The sequence below is a fragment of the Rhinoraja longicauda genome, chromosome 3, assembly GCF_053455715.1.
Source record: "Rhinoraja longicauda isolate Sanriku21f chromosome 3, sRhiLon1.1, whole genome shotgun sequence".
Lineage (NCBI taxonomy): Eukaryota > Metazoa > Chordata > Chondrichthyes > Rajiformes > Arhynchobatidae > Rhinoraja > Rhinoraja longicauda.
The window spans coordinates 58,836,258-58,861,169 of NC_135955.1; the positions used below are offsets into that span (position 1 = coordinate 58,836,258).

The 24,912-nt window shown below is 41.3% G+C and overlaps 1 protein-coding gene across 1 annotated transcript; it reads right to left on the reverse strand.

Annotated features, from left to right (window-relative positions):
* Positions 1 to 624: 624 nt before the first annotated feature.
* On the reverse strand, positions 625 to 15,259 carry psat1 (phosphoserine aminotransferase 1). The gene is made up of 9 exons (XM_078396990.1): positions 15,125 to 15,259; positions 10,648 to 10,708; positions 10,503 to 10,572; positions 8,797 to 9,002; positions 8,530 to 8,702; positions 7,141 to 7,310; positions 5,672 to 5,800; positions 1,423 to 1,560; positions 625 to 1,264 (listed from the first exon to the last, which is right to left on the reverse strand). The coding sequence occupies exons 1-9, from the start codon at positions 15,194 to 15,196 to the stop codon at positions 1,159 to 1,161; spliced, it is 1,125 nt and encodes a 374-aa protein (XP_078253116.1). The 5' UTR covers positions 15,197 to 15,259; the 3' UTR covers positions 625 to 1,158.
* Positions 15,260 to 24,912: the final 9,653 nt, after the last annotated feature.

The following is a 24,912-nucleotide window of genomic DNA, read 5'->3' on the forward strand; positions in this document are numbered from 1 at the left end:
CACCGTGCCGCCCGTTAGCTGTATTAAACTCAACTAACATTCAGTGTTAGGGTTCACTCATGGATAAGATCTATGTTAACAAGGGAGTCCCAAAGCCCAGAAGTTATATTAGTCTGAAGGGTCTCAGCCGAAACATCACCCATTCCTTCTCTCCAGAGATGCTGCCTGTCCCGCTGAGTTACTCCAGCTTTTTGTGTCTATCTTTTGTTTAAACCAGCATCTGTAGTTCCTTCCTACACACTAAATTACTTCTTCTCTTTGAAATATTCTTGATATAAATGTGCAAAATTGTAGCTTGTGTTCACCTGCACCATTCCAGTACAGAGAATCTTCGCTTCTCAACAAGCATGTTCAGATTTTATTCTCATTCACCCTCAATATATCTATCCCTTTCATCCAATTTCTATATTTCCTTTACTAGTTATGTTAAGAGTAAGGCACCACAAGACAAATTTTGAGTGTTGGATTCTGACAGGGCTTGATAGGTTGGATGCAACGATGACATTTCCAACAACTGAACTTTTAAAACAAAGCACAGTCCTCGTCCACGGACTGCAAAGTGTTGATGCAACAGCTCACATGGTGCCATGATTAATAATTTTGAACTCAAATGGAAGCAAGTAATAATTTGCTTCATCTTTATTTGAACATTTGTATTTGTTACATTTGGCTTGTGTCAACCAGCAAGTTATTTTTTCCATTTCCCTATACAAAATTAGCGACATTATGTTCCATGTCCAGTTTGTACTATTTACAAGTTGTGCAATTACTGCTCAATTTAACGTTATACTCTTCCATAGAGTCCAATAGGCACAATTTAGTGAGTTAGACGTCTAACATTAAAAATAGTTTGAATTAAAGAGAAAGGAGAAAAGGAAAAGATGAGCTATAGACTAAGATCCCGATTCTTGGATAATGCATGACTGCAGCTGCCATCAATTACAGTTCATTCTTGGAAAGCAGAGAAAACAAATATTGTGTGTTAATGATCCAACAGCAATCAGCACTGACAAAACTTGTGTTATACAGGCACTGCATTAAAGATTCACCCAAGTATCTCAAAACACAAACATCTACAAGCCTATACTTATAGAAATGAAGGCATAATAGCATAATTTAAACTGGTGCCTGGTACTTGGAGAAAGAAAAGATTTTGTTTTAAACACAATGTTCCTTCATGAAGTTGATCATAAAGTTAGCCAGTTTTTGAGTTTCTTCAATTGTCACAGCGTTATACAGGGAGACTCGAATTCCACCAACAGACCTAGTACAGGCAGAGAAAAAGAATTTCACACCACTAATTTAGATAAAATAATAATTTTACAAATTTTATCCCACAACTTGTAGCATTTGTAGGCCAGCAATTTTAGCATTTGCCACAAAATAAAGGGACGTCAGAATGAGATTGATTGAAAGATTTACCTGTGGCCTTTTAATGATATCATGTTATTTTTAACCGCTTTGTCAAGAAACTTTGTTTCAAGAACAGTGTCCCCATTCACATTCCCAATGCGTAATGGAATGTTCATTCTGCTTCTGCACACTGAAGCAGCAAAACATCTAAAATTTAAAAAAAGTTAGTAATGAATTCAAGCTAACATCTTCAAATAATACTCGAGTCTAACTATTCATGATGACACAAAACAAGCTTTTGACGTGGGTTCGAAGTAGCACTGCAATATTTACAAAACCCATTTACAGCACACAATGCGCCCTAATCTTATCAGTCAACCTCCTGTCGTTGACCGTTCTGGAAATCTCTCATAAAACTAATTGCACCAACAATATCAAACTATTTGGGATTGACAGAGAAGCATATCAGAGAGTTTTCCAGGGAATATGAACAAGCTGAGAGGGTAGCTTTCCTGATTTAAGGGGAGAGGAGGGGGGGGTGGAAACAGAAAACAAAAAGAAAGGACATCTGGTTAGGGTGATGGACTGGGCTAGTCACAACTGTGTGACATCTTGATGTCTTGGGCATAGTTGCGATATCCAGATGTAATGTAGGATGATTTCTATGGTGCATCTGTCAAAATTGATAAGAGTCAGTGGAGACATGCCAAATTGCCTTAGTCTCCTGAGAAAGTAGAGGCATTCCATTGCAAGTGGAGGCACTTCAGCAAAGCATTCAACAAGGTTCCGCATGCTAAGCTGCTCTGAAGGTTAGATCGCATGGGATCCAAGGATAGCTGAATGGATAGAAAATTGGCTTAATGGAAGGAAGCAGAGGGCGATGGTGGAAGGTTGCTTCTCAGACTGGAGGCCTGTGACTAGCGGTGTGCCTCAGGGTTCGGTGCTGGGCCCTTTACTGTTTATCATCTATATCAATGATTTGGACGAGAACATAAACAGCAAGATTAGCAAGTTTGCAGATGGTACAAAAGTGGGTGGTTTTGCAGATAGTGAAGATGGTTGTGAAAAATTGCAGCACGATGTTAATCGATTGGCCAGGTGGGTTGAGGAATGGTTGGTGGGATTTAATACAGAGAAATGTGAGGTGTTGCATTTTGGGAAGTCTAAATTGGGGAGGACCTACACAGTGAATGGTAGGACTCTGGGGAGTGTTGTCGAGCAGAGGGATCTAAGTGTGCAGGTGCATGGTTCCTTGAAGGTGAAGTCACAGGTAGATTGGGTGGTCAAAAAGGCTTTTGGCACATTGGCCTTCATCAGTCAGGGTATTGAGTATACAAGTTGGGAGGTCATGTTGCAGTTGTATGTCTTTGGTGAGGCCGTTGGTGAGTATTGTGTTCAGTCTGGGCATTGTATTATAGGAAAGATGTTGTCAAGCTGGAAAGGAGATTTACGAGGATGTTGCCAGGAATAGAGGGTCTAAGCTATAGGGGAGAGGTTGAGTAGGCTGGGACTATTCCTTGGAGCACGAGGGGTGATCTTATAGATTACAAGATCTTGAGAGGAATAGATCAAGTAGATGCAGAGTCTCTTGCCCAGAGTAGGTGAATCAAGGACAAGAGGACAAAGGTTAACGGTGAAAAGATTTAATAAGAATCCGAGGAGTAACCTTTTTCCACAGAAAGGGTGGTGGGTGAATGGAACACTGCCAGAGGAGGTAGTTGAGGCAGGGACTATCCCAACATTTAAGAAACAGTTAGACAGGTATATGGATAGGACAGGTTTGGAGGGATGTGGACCAAATGCAAGCAGGTGGGATTAGTGTAGCTGGGATATGTTGGCTGGTGTGGGCAAGTTGGCCTGTTTCCACACTGTATCACTCTATGACGTTGGTGTGCTTTATTGGCTGTACTGTCAACATGGTTGGACCAGGACAAATTGTCAGTGATATTTACACCAAGGAAGTTGAAGCCCTTGGCCACATCCACTGCAGCACCCCTGATACATACTAGGTCACGTACTCCATCCCATTTCCCAAAGTCAATGACCTGTTCCTTCATTCTACTGACATTGAGGGAGTCTCAACTCCATGCCACTATGCTCTCTATCTCCTCCCTGTGTTCCCTCTAGACATTGTTTGAGATCTAGCCCACTACTGCAGTGTCATTTCCAAACTTGTAAATGGAGTTAGAGCAGAATTAGGCTGCACACGAGAGAGAATAAGGGGCTGAGAATGCATCCTTGGTATTGGGAATTATCAGTGAAGATGTTTTGTCACCTATCCTTGCTGATTGAGGTCCATGGCTGAGGATATCAAGTTGCAGAGGGGGATGCACTGTCGTGGTGCAGGAACTGGGTTATGATTAATAAATAGGAGTATGGCAAAGGGATCTTTGGAATTCAGATGTTATAAGAATAGGTGTCAAGCCAGGGAGAATGCATCTGCTGTGCACCTGTTGCAGGAATGCGTAAATTGCAGTGGATTATGGCTATCTAGGAGGCTGGAGTCAATGTGTACCAAGACTTGCCTCTCAAAGCACTTCATGATGATGGATGATGGATGTCAGAACCATCAGAAAGTAGTAATTAAAGCATGCTATCTTGTTTTCCTTTGGCACCAGCATGACAGAATCCCAGATTGGAGCAAAGAAGAGCATTGAAGATGTACATAAATATTCCTGCCAGTTGGTCTACACAGGTTGAAAACATGGCTGGGAAGTCCATCTGAGCCAATTGCTTTCTGTCGGTTCACTCTCAGGAAGGCCCATCTGACGTCTGCAACCATGGGCACAGGTGCTCAAGGCTGTTGGGGCAGGCAACATCATTCCATTGACATGCTGTTCAAAATGAGCATAGAATGCATTGACCTCATTGGAGCAGGAGGTGTTGCCAGCAATGTTGCCAAACTCCACTTTGTAGCCCATTACTCCTTGCCACAAATCAATACCCGTCTGTGTGGTTAGTCTGGGACATGAGATCGGTCTGGGATAATCTATTGGTGTTCCTGGTGGTGTTACAAATGTTTTATCAACATTTCCCATACAGTTCAGGATCAGCCAACTTAAACACCACAGACTTGGTCATCTCTCAGGAGAGAATCCCAAGATTAATTTATCGTTTCGGGTTGGGAAATCCTCAGATTGATTTACGGATGAAGTCTGTAATGGCGGCGGTTTACCAACTTGGACTGGCCACTGCATTTTTGAATATGGACGAAATGATCGATTCAAAGCAGTGACCTAAAAAGGTAAACACAAAATGCTTTCAATTTAAATCAGCATCTGCAGTTCTTTTGCATTTGCGGCCCGGTGGTATGAACGTCGACTTCTCCAACTTCAGATAGCTCCTCTGTCCCTCCCTTCCCCTCCTCCTTCCCAGATCTCCCTCTATTTTCCTGTCTCCACCTATATCCTTCCTTTGTCCCACCCCCGACATCAGTCTGAAGAAGGGTCTCGACCCGAAACGTCACCCATTCCTTCTCTCCCGAGATGCTGCCTGACCTGCTGAGTTACTCCAGCATTTTGTGAATAAATAAATCTGCAGTTCTTTCCTACACAACCTAAAAGGTTATCCATTTCTCAGACCATTCTGCATCAGATCTTCCACCTTCAGTTCCTGCTTGTAATCAGGGAGTAGGAGTAGAACCTGATGGCAGATTTTCAACATTTCAGGCAGCAGATGGAGTGGTAGGCATCTTTGATGGTTGTGAGCAATGGGGTCAAGGCTGCCTGGGCCTCTGGTGTGATAGGAGAAATATTGATAGTATTTTGGTAGCATGCTCAACGTTGGCTCAGTTGATGTCCCAAAATATGATGCAATAAGACCTCAGGGTACTTCAGTTCAAGACTATTGGTAGTGGTGTATAGTACATTCGTGCAAGTATGACACCAATCACTGGAAAAATTAACAGGCAACTGCAGCAAATGATTAGCAGAGAAAATGGTAGGTAGGAGTGTTTTGGCAGGATGACATTCATAGTTTAACAATTATACAGTAGCCATTTCATTCATAAGTTCACAAATCATAGGAACAGAAGTAGAACATTCCGCCCATTAAGTCTACTCTCCCACCCAATCATGGCTGATTTGTCTTTCTCTCTCAACACTTTGCTCGTGCCTTCTTCCCATAACCCTTGATACCATGACTAGCTGCCAAATTTAAATATTACAAGTTTGCAATGCTGGTTTGAATGAGATCCATGGGCTATCAGGCAACAAATGTAATTCAGTCACCACTTGCTGACACAGGAATGCAGCGACAGCTCAAATTCAGTATACTTAATATGCATAATACACCAAACTAATAAAGTGCACACACTTACACATAGAATCCATTGGATCCTTCAATTAAATCATAAATCAGCTTTGATTTGACAGCACTGTTCCGCTCCATTCCTTCAGCACCCCCAGAATTCTTAATCCATTGCAAGACCAATCCCATAATGTAAATGCTAAAGACAAAGAAAAATCTTTATTACACTTGAAGTTTCATTTTGTCTTGTCTGTGTAATGGTAGAACATGTCCAAAGGCATCAGCCATACAGACTGAGTCAACAGATTTATTTAAACTACAGAGAAAAAAAAGTCCTGTACAAGTAGACGAGGTTAATAAATTATTCTAGTCTACTGAATTGCTCCCTACAAATATAAATCCTGTCATTTACTTTTCTGGAACTCTTCAATTTCAAACACCATTCGCTGTCCATTCTTATTCTTATTCATTACTTAAGCAGGACCCTTGGGATATTCAGCTCCCACTCAATACCAGCATTAAATGTTGACTGCTGCATTTCAAAATGGATGTTATATTCACTAGCATACCGAATTCCTAGAATCCTTGCAGAGAAACCATTAGGACAACAGATACAAGATTTGTTATTACTGGCAAGCATCAAATTGTCAAAGTTTCAGGTGCATCTTATACTCCAGACAAATACTAGTGCTTAGGGCAACTTAGCCCAAGTTATAGCATGGGTATTTCAGAGCATGTCAATTATTGAATACAGTTCCAAGAAACAGAGATTCCAGTTTCAGGGCACCCAGTCACATTTGCAATGCACTGATCTTCATGTTAAATTATTTTTGTGTGGCAAATTTCATTATATGACACAGGTAAACTGGGCAAGAATTGTATCCTCAAGTCAGAATGGTTTTCAAAATCGACCAAATATTAGGGAAGAAGAATTTAAATGTCAAATTAAGTCAAGAATAGGAGAAACAAAGAAGCAAGACTGGACCGAGAAAAGGGCAAGGCTTTCTTGCGAAAAAAGTTGCCATTTGTTAAAGTTCAAAAAGCTAACATGCTTGATGGAATTTTAGACCATACATGCACGGAAGTAATTATTAGAACCACAAGGTGATTGACAGCAACACATCATCATTTAGGGAAACGTACACTTGAAATAAAAAGATTTAACTTATTGACAATTTAGTTTGCTTCTACCGCAGGCTCACTGCAAATCCATGCTATTCGATGCATTTCAAATAAATTACCAGTCAGAGACGTAATTTCCATAAAGCTAAAAGTGGTGTGATAAAAGGATGATACAACTTGGACAACCACCTTTGGGTATTAAATTTAAGAATCCATTTCTTGTTCATGGCTACTTACACTATTTAAATAACCACAAGCTTCATTTTCCTCATCATTAACTTGTCTATAATGAATGTTTAACATAAAAAGCAAATAGAAATTACTACCTTCTCCAAAAGAAACTTGTATATATTCTTTAAGAACATAATAAAACTAATAGTGAAATCAAAATTCAGAATCAAAACCAAAACCATTTACCTGTAGCTTGCTGGAGTGTTGTACAGAGAATTGTAACTCCCTTGCACTTTATAGTCAAAAATTACTGGACATTCTTTCAGTGCATGTCCCAGAAGATCCTCTTTAATTATCACCACAGTGACCCCAGCACAGCCAATATTCTTCTGGGCACCAGCAAAAATCAAACCAAACTGCAGAAAGGAACAAGTTAACAGTTTCATTGCTTTTTAGCTTGCATCTAATTACCAATAACATACTACAGTAAAACCCCATTAATATGGCACATTTAAGGCTTTGGTGGTTCCAGACTATCAGATTTTTAGGAATACGGAATAATATTCTATAAATGCTCCAAAACACTTAATTCACTTCTTTTCATGATGCCATGCATCATTTCTGTTTCATTGACACGTGAGTAGACATGAAGCAAAGCGAACACCACCAGAAGAACAAGGTGCCGAACCGCGGGGATTTCCCAGGGCAGATTAATAGTTTTACTGAAACAAGTTGATTAATACAAGATTTAGTTTAAAATTCATTGCAATTTTACACAAACTGAAGTGGCAGCCAGCTGCCCAGGCACTTTGGCTGGGTGTTCTATTACATTATGATCTAAAAAGATCAAAGATCCTACAGGCAGAAATAATGATCAAGTTATTTATTAGTAAATAATTCCAAACTAAGCAAGCAAGGATAACAAGAAACAAAGCAACATTCTTGCATTTATGCAATGCCTTTCAAAACATCTTCACAGTGGCCTAGTGTGGAGGGTCTCGACCCGAAACGTCACCTATTCCTTCTCTCCAGAGATGCTGCCTGACCTGCTGAGTTACTCCAGCATTTTGTGATACCTTCGATTTGTACCAGCATCTGCAGTTATTTTCCTACACATTTTAGGAAGAGAAATTTATTTCAGATATTTTGAACCATCAGAATTCACTAACCTACATAGTTGTCAATGCCCAAGAGTATTTTCACAATGGAAAGCATTTTAAACCCCTAGAATAACAGGGAATGAGGACTGGGCAGAAATGTGAAGGTAAAAGATCAACCATATCTCACTAATTGTCTCCAGGGTCGATTAGTAATCACTTCCATTTTTTCATAAGTTAATGTGTAATATTTCCATCAACCTCCCCCATGCCATTTCATGTCAACTCCAGTTCTTTTTCCATTTGCCTCTAGTCACTGGTCCTTTGCCATGGAAAGTTTCTCTTTATTCACAATTTTGGATACCTTGCTAGCTAGATGAGAATATTTCTTCTACAGTGAAAAAAGCAGGGGTTATTTGGTGCTCTATGCATGTAAAAGAATTTTTTCAGTTGCAGAAAACACTTTTTTCCAATTGACTTTTTACATATTGTACTGTACAGGCAAAACTGTACACAAGAACCAGAGCTTAGGACTTACCTTGGTGACGTCCACTGACTTTGAAAGAAAACTTGATGACATGTCACAAACCAGGACTGTTCCCTTAGTGTCTGGGATGAAAGGGAACTCCACACCATGAACAGTCTCATTGGCACAATAGTAAACGTAAGAAGCGTTTGGGTTCAAATTCCAACTATTTGGATTAGGGATTGCTGGAGTACAAGAAAAATAATTTTAAGCAGTCTATATATCATGACAGATGCAATGAACTAGCTAAACGAATACAGCCAAAGAAAAGGTTCTTACTTCTGTAAACATCAAGCTTGGAATGGACAATGTTCACTTTTCCGTATTTCTCTGCTTCTTTAGCTGCATTAGCAGACCAGGCTCCGGTAACCACATAATCTGCACTCTTCTCTTCTTTCAATCCAATAAGATTTAAAGGCACAGCACTGAACTGACCAGTTCCACCTCCCTGGAGAAAGATCACCTTGTAGTTTTCAGGGATTTTTCTATATTATGACACACAAGACAAAATATTTCAGATGAAGCTCCTCTTATATACAAAAAGACACCAAATATATTTAATTGAGAGATTGCGTTTTTAATGTCATTTTCTAAAACGTTATTGCTGGTTTACAGAAAATCACATCAAAAGTGGCAATAGATGTTCCACCAATTGCATTGTTAAATAACTTGTACTCTCACAAATGTTTTACAGCCAAAATATAGTTGCGGTATAGTTGCAAGGTAGTGTCAAATTACCTGGTCCTACAAATAGCAATGACAAAAAAGTGAGAAATAATCTGGTTTAGCAGTCCTCTTCTGAAAACTCAAGGAAATGTGCTCATTAGGGCAACCACCCCACTCTTTTAATAGTTTGTCTTTTATTTCTTCCATCCACCTTAGGAGGTAGGACCCCAGTTAAAAGTATTTCTTGAACATAATAAACCATCAATCTCTTTAAATAATTCATTGATGGCATAAACATACATAAACAATCTAACCAATAAAATTGTTTTAAAAAGATTTTTCTGTCAATGTGCTACTTGGATTAGTAGGGTAAACAAACATTTTCTATGAACCAGTATTCAAGTTGATCTCAATTCTGCAGGTGCACATTGTATAAAGATGGTCCAATGCAAGTAGACCCAGCCCATGACCTGTCTATTGTACTCGTGTTTGGCTTAATTGTATTTATGTATGGTGTATCTGATCTGTTTGGATGGCATGCTATAATAAATAATAAACCTACAGCCAGAAGCACCCTAAACTCAGTTTGGATACAATGGCCAACCAAGCTGACCCTCCATATCCAAACAGTTTCCAATTAAATGGCAAAGACAGTGAAGTTGCAAGCAGCAAAGAAGCCTTGGGCAGCAGATGCCAAACCTAGAAGGCCCCGATGGCCCATTTGACAACTCACTGCGGTCAAAGCTGTCAGCTGCTTTTAGAAAGCTCACCAATATATCATATAAATATTTAAGAATTGTTTTAATTGAAAAACTAGTCATGACTGCCATAAACCAGAGGGACCAGGTGCATTCATGCTGGACTCTGTGTGCTCACAGCAGAGAAAAAGAGCAGATATGTTTGCATCCAATCTCAAGCTTGTCTTCACATTTCAATGAAGAAGTGCAAAATTAGATGGCTATTCTCGACAAGAAGCACTTACCAAAAGACACGTAGCTTGATCCAATAATACTAACACCCAAAAGCATTTTAAGGATCAGTGTACATGTAGTTTCCCCCCTCCCCCTCCACCACATACACAAAATTCTGCAACAATTTACTGATCTCAGACCACAGTATTCAAATACACTTGCATGTGTGCCCACAGCAGAGAAAAAGAGCAGATATGTTAGCATCTGATTTCTAGCTCGTCTCCACATTTCAATTTACTGATCTCAGCCCATAGTATTCAAATACACTTGCATGATATACAATGTTGCTCAATGCATAATATGACATTTCAATTACAACTGATGGACTTAAGTTCACTTCTTCCTTACAGTAGTTCTCTCAAGTCTTTTTCTGCAGTGTTGATAATTTTGACAAAGTCCGCTGATCTATGACTCATTTCTGTTGAAATAAAGGATGGAATTAGAATGTAATCAGCACATGACATCAAGATTATCTAGACACTTGTGATCTTACCTAAAACACTAATTCCAAGTCCTTTGTAATCCAGCAGTTCTTTCTGTGCTTGAAGCAAGACCTGAAAAATCATGAAATAGAATTACTGAGTAAGCTGGGGAACGTCCAAAGTGAGCTCAAAATCAATGACATCAATTGCCTTGCTTTGTTATTGCATTTGGAGTTCCATTTTGCCATCATCTTTATTCCGTAGAAAACCTATTCATTTTGGTTATTAGATGGATTTCAATTTAAAGTTTGATAATCCTCAATCCATTTGATCAGAAATACAGATGATTTAGCATCTGGCTCGCTGACTACTGATTTCCATGTTTAAATTCAGTGGGTTCACTGTAAAAAGTGTTATACTGCTGTACACAATCTAAAAAAATACAACTTAAAAAGTGGAATAGAATATAAATAGGAGTATTATCCAATAGACCAGAAAACCTGCTATTCCGACACCACAGAAATTCCATACGTGCTGAGTTAAATATAAATTTATCAAAATCAGAATTAAATTTCAATTTTAAATTGTGGAAATGACTGGTGAACTTTTAAGTAAATCTTGCTTTCATACCAACATTTTTGTGCTTCAGTAAAAGAGTAACCCTTATAATTGCCTTTCAAAGAAGACATCTCATTATTTATTTCTGAGCAGACATGCTAAGCGTGTCCAGAGTAGGTGAATCGAGGACCAGGGGACATAGGTTTGTGAAGTGGAAAAGATTTAATAGGAACCTGAGGGGTTACTTTTTTCCCACACAAAGTATGGAACAAGCTGCCAGTGGAGGTAATTGAGGCAGGTATTATTCCAACATTTAAGAAGCAGTTAGACAGGTTTGAAGGGATATGGACCAAATGCTGGCAGGTGGGACCAGTGTAGCTGGGGCATGTTGGGCAGAAGCGCCTGTTTCCACACTGTATCACTCTATGACATGTAAAGTTTAAGATATTTTTGTGAAATTCAATCTGCTTTTGTGAAACAGCTCTGGAAAAACAAAAAATCAGAAATGGTTTGGCTAGAGAAAATGAATAAAAAGCAATGTAACAAGAAGTCTTATGACTTCAAGCTTACTCAGCTATGCAAAAAGATAATGACTAATCTGATCTTTGACCTTGTACCCATTTACCCACCCAATACCCATAACCTCAGACTCGCCAACAACCCAAAAATCAATCGCATCCTTGGGTCTGCTTGTTAACCGAGAATGCACAGCTTCACAACTTTCAAAAGAAATCCACTCATCCAAACTCCTTGGTCAACAATTTAACCTGTAACTAGACCTTTAGCATTGAGGTAATAAATCCTCAATATTTATACTGTCAAATCCCCTTGGAATCTTGCATGCTTCTATGAGAAAAGGCAACTGGAAATAAATTTGCAGATGCAAGACAATTCATAGAGTGGAACTACTACCTAAAGAGGTTTCGGAGCACAAGACTAAAAGACTTGGGACTTGCATGCAGTACAGTCATAATATGAAATTCAGATTATGTTCAATTGTTCTCTATTGCGACTAAAGTTCAGAGTGACTGATTAAAGGCACTGGTGTTTTGTAATGTGCTAAAATTTGGAAAATGTATTACACCTTGAAGAGATAATTACAAAACTACTGCTGCTCTCTACCCAACTTAACTATCAACTGTACTGCAGCTGTGTTTTGATCAAGGAAAAAGCTAGGATAATAGAATCCTCACTGGAGTACTGATCTTCAGTTCAATTGTCCTTCTGCTGGTTCTTTCAATAATGCTCCAATTAGTCTCATTCTGGAATATGTTCCCCCTATAATCCTGCAAATTGATTTGCTTCAATGGCTTATTGCCATGGGATCTTATGAAATTTGATTCCAGTATTTTTAATAGCAATGCATTTCAATTCATAACAACTCTCACCAATTGTCTTCACATCCCCTCCAGCTATTTAAACCTAATACTGAAATAACAGAAAGTGCCAAAATCACTCAAAGGAAGAAAAGAGAAAAACTAATTCATGTACAATAGACCTTACAAGTAGTCAGTGAAAATTTGAGGAATAATTGTGCTGGGAGATTGCTAGGCTAATGTAGTTGGCATAGGAGGGGATTCTAACTTTCCCAGTATGGTCCCAATACAGGACTGCCATATTGCCAAGGGTTTAGATGAGGTGGTGTTCGTCAAATGCGTTCAGAAATGTTTCCTCAGGCAATACAAAAAGTGCCTACAAAAAGGCAAAGCTTAGCCTACATTTAGGGAATTGGACACGACTGGTGACTGAAGTGTCAGTGGATGAGCCTTTTGGGACCAGCAACCACAGTTCTATTAGCTTTAACTTGTGGACCAGTCCTGTCCTTATTCATAATTATTTTAAAGTTCTAAATTGGGGCAAGGTCAACTTTCATGGTATTAGACAGGAACTTGCAAAAGTTGAATGGTGTAGGTTGTTTGCAGGAAAAGGGATGTCCAGAAAGTGAGATGGTTTTAAAAGTGTGAGAAGATGTGTGGTTACAGTAACAACATTTCAAAAGACATTTGCAAAGGTACATGAAAAAAGACACGTGCAGATGCTGGTACAAATCGAAGGTATCACAAAATGCTGGAGTAACTCAGCAGGTCAGGCAGCATCTCTGGAGAGAAGGAATGGGTGACGTTTCGGGTCGAGACCCTTCTTCAGACTGATATCAGGGGGGGCGGGACAAAGAAAGGATGTAGTTGGAGACAGGAAGACAGTGGGAGAACTGGGAAGTGGGAAGGGAAGAGAGGGACAGAGGAGCTATGTTCATACCGCTGGGGTGTAAGCTGCTCGGGCAAAATACGAGGTGCTGTTCCTCCAATTTGCGGTGGGCCTCACTATGACACTGGAAGAGGCCCATAACAGAAAGGTCAGACTGGGAGTGGGAGGGGGAGCTGAAGTGCTGAGCCACCGGGAGATCAGGCTCCTGTAGTTTTTTGGCCCCTCACCGCTCCTGCTGGCCCTCCAGCCCTTCTTCCCGCTCGCCATCTCCGTCAGCCGGGTCGCCGGGCTCCGATTCCACTTGGCCGGCGCTCAACACCTTAAGGCTGGGGCCGCCGAGCAGAGCCGTGGCTGGCTCCTCCACCTCGGTTCCCAGCGCCCGGCCCAGCTCTTGCTGCTGCTCGGCTTCCACTGCCGATCAGCCTCTCCCCCATCCTCTTCCTCCTCCTCTTCGGGCTCGACACTCCGCTGCTCCTCCTCCTCCTCCTCCAAAGCCATCGAGCACGGCTCCCTGGGCCCACCCTCAAGCGGGTCGCCGACCTCCAGCGCTCGCTGCTTCTGCCCCTGCAGACCTCCAGGCCCCTCGGCTCAGGTTCTTCCCACTGCTCCTCTCCCAGCTCGCTCAACCCCGTCCTTTCCTCCTGCTCTTCTCCCCTGCTGGCCGGTCGGCGGCCCTCTGCTTCTCGGCCTTGCTCTCCAGCCTCCCTTCCCGGCCGCATTTCCCCTTCTCCCGCCTGCTGGCCAGACGTCTTCCCAGCTGCTTCTTGCGTTCGCGGGCTTGGCAGCCCTTCTGGTTCCTCTTCCACTGCCAGATCCTCCAGCTTCTTCTTCATTGTTTACAGCACAAAAATTGGCCATTTTGGCGGCTTTTTAAAGGATAGAATGCACCTGTTGGATGTGTTGGTAATGTATGCTGTAAGCTGCCATGTCCTCCAGACGGCTTGACCTTACGTGCAATCCCCCTATAGTACAGGAACAATCTCTTTGGCTCTCAATATCTATGCCGAACATGCCAAGATAAACTAATCTTATCTGCCAGCACTGTCATCCATATCCACTGCAAATCCATGTGCCTATCTGAAAGTATCATAAACGTTGCTGTCATATGTCTCCACTGGCAGTATTTCCAGACACCATCCTCTTATAAAACACATGCTCCACTTATCTCCTTTAGGTTTTGCCCCTCACCTACTGAACAATAATAATTGCTTTAAAATCAAAACATGTCCAACTTCATAACAACGGGAATTATTGGTAAAAGTTGAAGTTCACAACTGATTCTATGTAAATTGAGTCAGAAATGACTAAAACAAACAACGTGCAAGCGCGACTTCCACTGTATTGCTTTGGAGTGTTTCAAAGGTAGCAATTACACCCACTGTACTTTGAGTACGTGTGGTCTCATGATTATTCTCCTTGCAAATTACAGGCCGCAAACTTCTTATTGAACTTTATTTTAATGCACTCGGCAGCATACGAATCTCAGCATTACCTAAAAAGCAACAACAAAAAAAGCATCAACCACTCTGAAGTCTCTATCACACCTTTACTCCTGGATAAAGAAACGAGAACTCTTAAAATAGTTCCAAAACGCCCAGAGGGAGGGAGGGGGGCTGCAATTTTAAAAAGCGTGATTCTCAATGCACTTTTGGAAAATGAAGCAAACGCGATCTCCATCCATTCACTCGCACAAACATTACAAGCGCTGTTTTCTACCGCACACTGTGTCCCAAACCCGTTTCAAACATGTTTGGGTAACAGAGAGGGAGACATAAAGCATCTCACCGCTCGCGGGAGCTTGGAAGGTCCAGCGGCAAAATTAATGACATGCTTCGCACTGTCTTCCATCGCGGCCATGCACAGTCAGATTGTGAACAGATGAAGAATTCTCTCTCCCCGGGAGCCGTACTCCGCTGCCGCTGCCGCTGCCGCTTCTGATTGGGTGCTTTCGCACGGTGACCGATTTCTCCGCCTTCTAATTGGCTCTTCCCAAACTCGCGTGCAATCCAATTGGCTGCGCGCGGCTTGGGGGGCACCAGGATCCCGCGTGATCGGAACAGCTTTGTGCAAGAATTACATGGATTGCACCAGCCTTTGTGTTTGCTTGCAAAAAAGTAAACCCAGCCCCTTGCTGAATGTCTCAAGTGATAAACAACCCTTTTAGATTATACTTTTGCACAGATTATGCACAAGTTGACAAAATTTACTGCTCGTAACCCAACGACTAAGAAGGAAGATTTTTTTCCAGTTATCTAGTATTCGCATTCCTCTAAATTTGTTTATACATGCGTGGAATGCATGTTCCCTATGGATTCCTAAGAATAGGCACACGACTGTCTCAAAAGCAGGGAACTGCTGGAAACTTGAGTAAAAAGCAAACTACTGGAGGAGCTCAGCTTGATTAGTACAGGTGTCAGAGGTTATGGGAGGAAGGCAGGAGAATGGGGTTAGGAGGCAGAGATAGATCAGCAATATTGAATGGCAGAGTAGACTTGATGGGCCAAATGGCCTAATTCTGCTCCTATCACTTACGATCTTATGAACAGTGGGTCAAGCAGCGTCCATGCAGGGAAATAGACAGACTACCATCCGGATTAGGACACGTGATGAAGTAGAGGAGAGATCGCAGGTAGAAAGAGATGAGGGGACGGAGTGGAGCAAGAGCAAGCAAGTGATAGGTGGATCCAGGTGAGGAGGGGTTGATTAGCAGATGAGTCAGGTAGAGGAAGAAGATGAGAGCCCATGGTATCAAAGGGAAGATACTAGCATGGATAGCAGATTGGTTGCATGGCAGAAGGCAAAGAGTGGCAATAAAGGGGGCTTTTTCTGGTTGGCTGCCACTGACTAGTGGTGTTTCGCACGGGTTGGTGCTGGGGCCACCACTCTTCACGTTGGAAAGTTGGAATTACACATCGGAAAGTTGCCATTACACATTGTTTAAATTTGCCAGGAAGACAGATGCAAATAGAGTGTTTGCAATCTCTGTGTTATAATGAATTCACAGCTGGGTTTTGGCATCCTTCCATTCCATTCCTATGACTGCCTATATCCACCTCAGTAACATTGCCAGGTTCAGGTCTTACCACAGCTCATTGTCTGCTGAAAGTACCTTTAGGGGGCGTGGCTGCGTTCTGCAGCTGCGGCTCACCGGCAGTCTTTGTCTTTTTTTTTGTTTTTGTCTTTGTTATCGTTTAAATGTTTCTTTTGATTTATTTTTAACTCTGTATATGTGGGGGGTGGTGGAAACCTTTATTTCTAATCTCCTCCTCAACGGAGATGCGACCTTTACCGTGTTGTGTCTCCGTTCGTGCTACGGCCTAACACCGTGGAGTCGGCGGCCTCCAGCTGGGATCGACCTTGAAGACTCCGGTCGCAGGGCCTGGACTTACCATCTCGGAGGCTTCGGCCGTGGGCCCTGCAGACCGCAACATCGGGAGCTCGCAGGTCCCTGGCTGGCGACCGGCTTTCGGGAGCTCCAGCCGTAGCAGCTTCGACCACCCCGAAGCGCGAGGTTTGATTGACCCGCTCGCAGGCCCTTCATCGCCCTGCGTGGCCTGGCCGCGGCACATTCCATCGCCCGGTGGGGGCTCAGGACCTTCATCGGCCTGCTCAGCTCGGCCCTGGGATTTTCCATCGCCCGGTGGGGGCTTCAAAAGTCGGGAGCCTCGATCGCCTCGTGGCACCACGGGAGAAGAATGAGGAGGAGATAAGACTTTTCTTTGCCTTCCATCACAGTGAGGGTGTGCCTGGAGCAATCACTGTGATGGCTGTTTGTGTTAAAAATTGTAATTGTGTGTCTTGTGTTCTTTATTGTCTACTGCCGGACCCTGACGTGAGAGGACGCTGGCGCTATTTGTTCGCCGCTTCTCCGTCAGGATAGTTTGTCTGTTTGTTTTTATGTCTTGACTGTTTTTGTAAAGCGTCTTTGAGCATTTGGAAAAGCGCTATAAAAAATAAATGTTTATTATTATTATTATGTCTTTTCTACCTCTAGTCTTGACTACTCTGCCGAACCTCTGGCTGTCCATACATTTGAACTATTCCAAAACTCTGTAATCCAATCCGCAAGGCCCATTCCCCCACCACTGCCGAGGCTGCTGATCTACGCCAGCTCCTAATTAAATAATATCACAATCCTTGAAATTCTTATCCATGCTTTCAAATTCCTCTGTTGTGTGTCTGTAACCTTTCTCATTCCTATAAGCTTCAAGATTTTAGTAGCAGTCCATTTCCAGTCATTTAAACTCCAAATTGTTCACCAAGCCTCTGAATGCCATGGTCTTCAACTAGAATTTCTCTTCCAGACTTCTCTTTCCTTCTTTCAGATTATGTGCCTGGATTAGGTTTAGGTTTACTATTGTCACATGTACTGAGGTACAGTGAAGAGCATTGTTTTGCATCCAATCCAATTAGATTCTTCTCAAATGTAGCTGTCCCTCAAAATTAATCTCCATCCTATTTCAATTACATGGCAAACAAACAATGGTTTTACCAGTGGGTCCACAACAAACCCAATCTCAGTGAAGACTGCTGTCGTGTAAGGTTATTACCCTCAACACATTTTCTTGCCACAACAGGCACTTCAACTCCAAGTTTCCCATTGGAGTGTAGGTAATTTAGAGGACAGAAGAGAAAATCTTCAACCTTTCCCAGTTCTGATGAAGAGTCCCCAGACCTGAAAAATTAACCCCTTTACTTTACACAGACATTGCCTGACCTACCAAGTATTTTTTGTTTACTTTTTGGAAGTGCATTATGTTGTAATTCTGAGGATTGAATTTCATTTCCTAGTTTTGTGCACACCTGACAAGTTAATTGATTTCTTTCTGTACTCTAAAATGCCTCCTTGCAATCAGCCTCCTTTGATTATCACGTCTTTTTTCCAGGATAGGGTAGTCAAAAACTAGAGGGCATAGGTTTAAGATAATAAGGGAAATTTTTTAAAGAGACCTGACAGGCAACTTTTTTCCACACAGAAGGTGATGCAAATATGGAATGAGCTACCAGAAGAAATGATAGAGGCGGGAAAATCCATTACATTTATAAGACACTTCGTCAGTTACATCAATAGGAAAGGTTTGGAGGGATATGGGCCGTGCAGGCATGGAGCTGACTTGGTTAAGCTACTTGGTCAGCATAGACAAAGGGCCTGTTTCCATGCTGTATAACATCTCCAAAACCAACAGTTTTAACCTGCATTAAAGACTGATACCTCATCCCTATGCCTATCATAAAGGACGCACAAGCCCAATCTATTTTCCTACTGCTCTCCCTTATCAATTCACGTACAAGTCCCAATTTTCTCCTACATTCACCTCTCCAACCACAGCATGGATCCTAATTGGACATACAGCAGTTGGCTTGAAAATGTGCAATACCAAGCTGCGTCAGAGACCTTAGACCAGGTGTAACCAATTTTATGCACTAGAATTTCTTGGCAATAGTACTTTAATTAATAGAAGAAATGTGCAATTCAGAAAATCTCTTTTGTCCAAGTACCGTAACACAAAAGTAAGATTCAATTGTGACTTATTAATCCAACTGTTCTTCCCACCATTTCTTTTGTTGCAGGGGCTGGTGGTGAGGGGCATAAAAGGCATAAAAGGTCTAATGTACCAGTTTTAAAAGCAAATTTTATTTTTTTTAGTTTAGTTTAGTTTAGAGATAGAGCGCGGAAACAGGCCCTTCGGCCCACCGGGTCCGCACCGACCGGCGATCCCCACACATTAACACTGCCCTACACACACAAGGGACAGTTTTTTCTGGACTCTTATTTCTGAACATAGCAATGTAATCTACAGATGTAGACAATTCTTCTTTGATATCCGCGATTGAGACCAACACCTTTCCACATAAATAGGTTCAGCAAACGGACACATGTCAAAGCTTACTATATGTGTAGGAAGATGCTGGTTTAAACTGATGATACACAAAAAGCTGGAGTAACTCAGAGGGACAGGCAGCATCTCTGGAGAGAAGGAATGGGTCGAGATCAGACTGAAGAAGGATCTCGACCCAAAATGTCACCCATTTCTTCTCTCCAGAGATGCTGCCTGTTTCATCGAAGCTTACTATATAATGGTTCTCAATCTAAGGTATACAAGATAGCAGGATTTTCATGTACCTTCAATAATAGAGGTAATTTGGTTAAAGTTCACAGAAGTAGTAAAACAATATTATTTTTTAAATAGCTGCCCAAGGTAGATGATGGCATTAGATCCTGTACTCCTTTAAACGGGTTTGACAGGGGCATGGGATCCAATGCAGTACTGAGGCAGGTGGGAAGTTGAAACTCAGTACAGAAGTCAATGATAGCAAGTTCAGCAGTAGACAGGGTAGGTAGGAGCACAGCAGGGAGCAAGGAAAGACAAACTGATTAAATTGCATTTATTTAAATGCGAAAGGTTTGACAGGTAAAATGGATGAAGTCAGTGTTTGAATCAGTACGTGCGACTGGGACATTATAGCCATTACACAAACCTGGTGACAGGACACATAGCTTAATGTTCCAGGTGCAGATGCCCCAGGCAAAATAGGGGTGAGGATAAAATAGGAGGAGGAGTTGATTATTTATTAAGGAGAACATCATGGCAATAGGCCAAGATAGCATAATTGAAGGATCATTGAGTGAGGCTATATGAGTGGAGCCAAGAAATAAAAAAGTGGACTATCGCCTTGTTGGGATTGTACTATAGACCCCTAAATGGTGAACAGGAATTAGATGAACAAATATGCCAGGCAGCTGTAAAGTAGGGTTGTCATAGTAGGGGAGTTTAACTTTCCCAATATAGACTGGGACTACATAATGGCAAGGGCTTGGATGGGGTGGAATTTGTCAAATGTTTTCAGGAAAGTTGCCTAATATGTAGAGACCCTATAAAGGAGAGGGTAAAGCTCGACCTACTTTTAAGGAATTGGACAGGACAAGTGACTTAAGTCCTAGTGGGTGGGTTTTTTGGGACCGGTAACCACATACCAGAGTAAATAATGGAGACAAGCATAGTAACATTTAAAGGATATTTGGATAGGTACATGGATAGGAATGGTTTTGAGGAATATCGGCCACTTACAGGTCAATGGGACTAGCTTAGATGGGGCATTTTGGTTGTTATGGATGAGTTGGGCCAAAAGGTCCATTTAAGTGCTGTATAACTCTATGACTACCTGGAGGTCTCCAGAGCAGAACCAAACTCCTTAAAAACAGCAGCCTGTGACATCAGATTTTTTTGGTGAGGAGGGTTGTGTGCTATTTTAACCATATAACCATATAACAACTACAGCACGGAAACAGGCCCGTTCGGCCCTACCAGTCCACGCCGACCACTCTCTCTGACCTAGTCTCATCTACCTGCTCTCAGACCATAACCCTCTAATCCCCTCTTATCCATATACCTATCCAATTTACTCTTAAATAATAAAATCGAGCCTGCCTCCACCACTTCCACCGGAAGCCCATTCCATACAGCCACCACCCTCTGAGTAAAGAAGTTACCCCTCATGTTACCCCTAAACTTTTGTCCCTCAATTCTGAAGCTATGTCCCCTTGTTGGAATCTTCCCCACTCTCAAAGGGAAAAGCCTACCCACGTCAACTCTGTCCGTCCCTCTTAAAATTTTAAAAACCTCTATCAAGTCCCCCCTCAACCTTCTACGCTCCAAAGAATAAAGACCCAACCTGTTCAACCTCTCTCTGTAGCTTAAGTGCTGAAACCCTGGCAACATTCTAGTAAATCTCCTCTGTACCCTCTCCATTTTGTCGACATCCTTCCTATAATTTGGCGACCAGAACTGCACACCATACTCCAGATTCGGCCTCACCAATGCCCTGTACAATTTTAACATTACATCCCAACTTCTATATTCGATGCTCTGATTTATAAAGGCAAGCATACCAAACGCCTTCTTCACCACCCAATCCACATGAGATTCCACCTTCAGGGAACAATGCACAGTTATTCCCAGATCCCTCTGTTCCACTGCATTCCTCAATTCCCTACCATTTACCCTGTATGTCCTATTTTGATTTGTCCTACCAAAATGCAGCACCTCACACTTATCAGCATTAAACTCCATCTGCCATCTTTCAGCCCACCCTTCCAAAAGGCCCAAGTCTCTCTGTAGACTTTGAAACTCTACTTCATTATTAACTACACCACCTATCTTAGTATCATCTGCATATTTACTAATCCAATTTGCCACACCATCATCCAGATCATTAATGTAAATGACAAACAACAGTGGACCCAACACAGATCCTTGGGGTACTCCACTAGACACTGGCCTCCAACCTGACATACAATTGTCAACCATTACCCTCTGGTATCTCCCATTCAGCCATTGTTGAATCCATCTTGCAACCTCACTATTAATACCCAACGATTTAACCTTCTTAATCAACCTTCCATGTGGAACCTTGTCAAATGCCTTACTGAAGTCCATATAGACAACATCCACAGCCTTGCCCTTATCAATTTCCCTGGTAACCTCTTCAAAAAAATTCAAGAAGATTAGTCAAACATGACCTTCCAGGCACAAATCCATGTTGACTGTTTCTAATCAGGCCTTGTTTATCCAAATAATTATATATATTGTCCCTAAGTATCTTTTCCATTAATTTTCCCACCACAGACGTCAAACTAACAGGTCTATAATTGCTAGGTTTACTTTTAGAACCTTTTTTAAACAAAGGCACAACATGCGCAATGCGCCAATCTTCCGGCACCATCCCCGTTTCTAATGACGTTTGAAATATTTCCGTCATAGCCCCTGCTATTTCTGCACTAACTTCCCTCAATGTCCTAGGGAATATCCTATCAGGACCTGGAGACTTATCCACTTTTATATTTTTCAAAAGTGTCCGTACCTCCTCTTCTTTAATCCTCATAATTTCCATCACTACACTTGTTTCGCTTACCTCACATAATTCAATATCCTTCTCCTCGGTGAATACCGAAGAAAAGAAATTGTTTAATATCTCCCCCATTTCTTCCGGCTCAGCACATAGCTGTCCACTCTGACTCTCTAATGGACCAATTTTATCTCTCGCTATCCTTTTGCTATTGACATATCTGTAGAACCCCTTGGGGTTTACTTTTACATTACTTGCCAAAGCAGCCTCATATCTTTTTTTCGTTTTTCTAATTTCCTTCTTAAGATTCCTTTTACATTCTTTATATTCCTCAAGAACCTCATTTACTCCCTGCCGCTTATATTTATTGTATATCTCCCTCTTTTTCCGAACCAAGTGTCCAATTTCCTTGGAAAACCACGGCTCTTTCAAATTATTATTCTTTCCTTTCCACCGAACAGGGACATAAAGACTGTACTCTCAAAATTTCACCTTTAAATATCCTCCATTTCTCTATTATATCCTTTTCATAAAACAAAAAGTTCAATTTCACTCCTTTTAAATCCTTTCTCATCTCCTCAAAATTAGCCTTTCTCCAATCCAAAATCTCAACCCTTGGTCCAGATTTGACCTTCTCCATAATTATATTGAAACTAATGGCATTGTGATCACTAGACCCAAAGTGCTCCTCAACACATACCTCCGTCACCTGACCCGTCTCATTTCCCAACAGGAGGTCCAACACTGCCCCTTCTCTGGTAGGTACCTCTACGTATTGCTGCAAAAAACTATCCTGCACACATTTTACAAACTCCAAACCATCCAGTCCTTTAACAGAATGTGATTCCCAGTCTATGTACGGAAAATTGAAATCACCCACAATCACTACTCTGTGCTTACTACTAATATCTGCTATCTCCTTACATATTTGCTCTTCCAATTCTCGTTCCCTATTTGGCGGTCTATTACACCCCTATAAGTGTTGCTAAACCTTTCTCATTTCTGAGTTCCACCCAAACAGCCTCCCTAATCGAGCCTTCTAGTCTGTCCTGCCAAAGCACTGCTGTGATATCCTCCCTGACAAGCAATGCAACACCCCCACCTCTTGCCCCTCCGATTCTATCACATCTGAAACAATGAAATCCTGGAATATTTAATTGCCAATCGCAACCCTCCTGCAACCATGTTTCACTGATCGCCACAACATCATACTTCCAGATGTCAATCCAGGCGCTAAGCTCATCCACCTTTCTTACAATGCTCCTAGCATTAAAATATACACATTTAAGGGACCCATCATTTCTTATTCTCAGTTTATTTCTTTTCACTTCTTTCTCTCCTACATATTGGGTCTGAGTGTTTCCCTTTTCTGCCTCCTGCCTCACACACTGCCTATTAGCTATCTGTGTTTGAGTCCCTCCCCCCAACCGTACTAGTTTAAAGTCTCCGCAATTACCTTAGCAAATCTCCCCGCCAGGATATTGGTTCCTCTCAGGTTCAGATGCAACCCGTCCTTTTTGTACAGGTCATACTTCCCCCAGATGGATTGTTAACTGCGGCTTTCACTCAAAATAGATGGCACAAGTGGTACATGGCATATGCATTTTTCCACTCCTAAAAAGGTACGTACTAATGGTGGTTCCGGCAATAAAAAGTCATTATATAAAATGATTCTCATGTTGACATTAAATCAGATTATGAGTAGCACAATGTATTACATCTTTCCCCTTTTTCTAAAGATTAGCACAAAAATGGATGTAAATATAAAGCAGTATTTTCCCCAATTAAGTCCAATGAGATTCATAGTTGAGGCAGAAGAAAATTTAATCTTTAAGGATTCAATTATTGAAAATATAATTTTCCTTACATTAAATGATTTTTTGCCACTCTACAATGTTACATTAATTGCTTATCTACCACTAAAATAAACATACGGTTGTAGTCAATTGCGTGATGCAATTGACCATTCCACTCATGATACAACAATAATCATGCATTTTTGTCACTTAGTTTGCATTATTTTAGTTTGAATGAACAAACAATTCCATAAATATTATACTAATGGAAATTTGCAAGTAGAATTTCATGTCATCAAACATATGGAAAATGCTGCAGTTTATTGCGATTTCTAAACATGATATAGAATGAAACCATTCCATTTTCAATTATTAAACCAAATGTTTTCAACAATCATATTTTATATATGTGAGGATAGTTGAAAAAGGCTGTACAACGAGTAGGTCTCATTTCTTTAATACCCAAATGCTATGGGATACATACTCAGAAATGACCCCCATGCGTCAACATTGTTAATGTTGTTGGCAGTTTAAAGAGAATTTTTTAAAAACCAAAGACTCTTCTAAATTCAGGATTTCATCTTTTTGTAACAATGTTAAGTGTTTCATTTCACTGGTACTCCAGGTTACTAACAGTATATCTAACAAGACTGCATACATTCTATAATTGTACTTCTATAACTCTCACTCCAATGCATCAATTGCTTATGATCAAGGTACAGGGAAACAATGTTATTCAAATCAGTAGCAAGAAATGTCCAGGATTTGAGAGCCAATTAAAAATTAGGCAGGAGCCAGAGTGAGTAGATTGGGAGTATCCATTAGTGAGAAAGTCCATATCTGACATGTGGGAGTCATTTAAAGGCCAGCGAGTCAGAATTAAGAACCAATACCTTCCTGTGAGGAAGAAAGAAGGATGGCAAGGTTCAG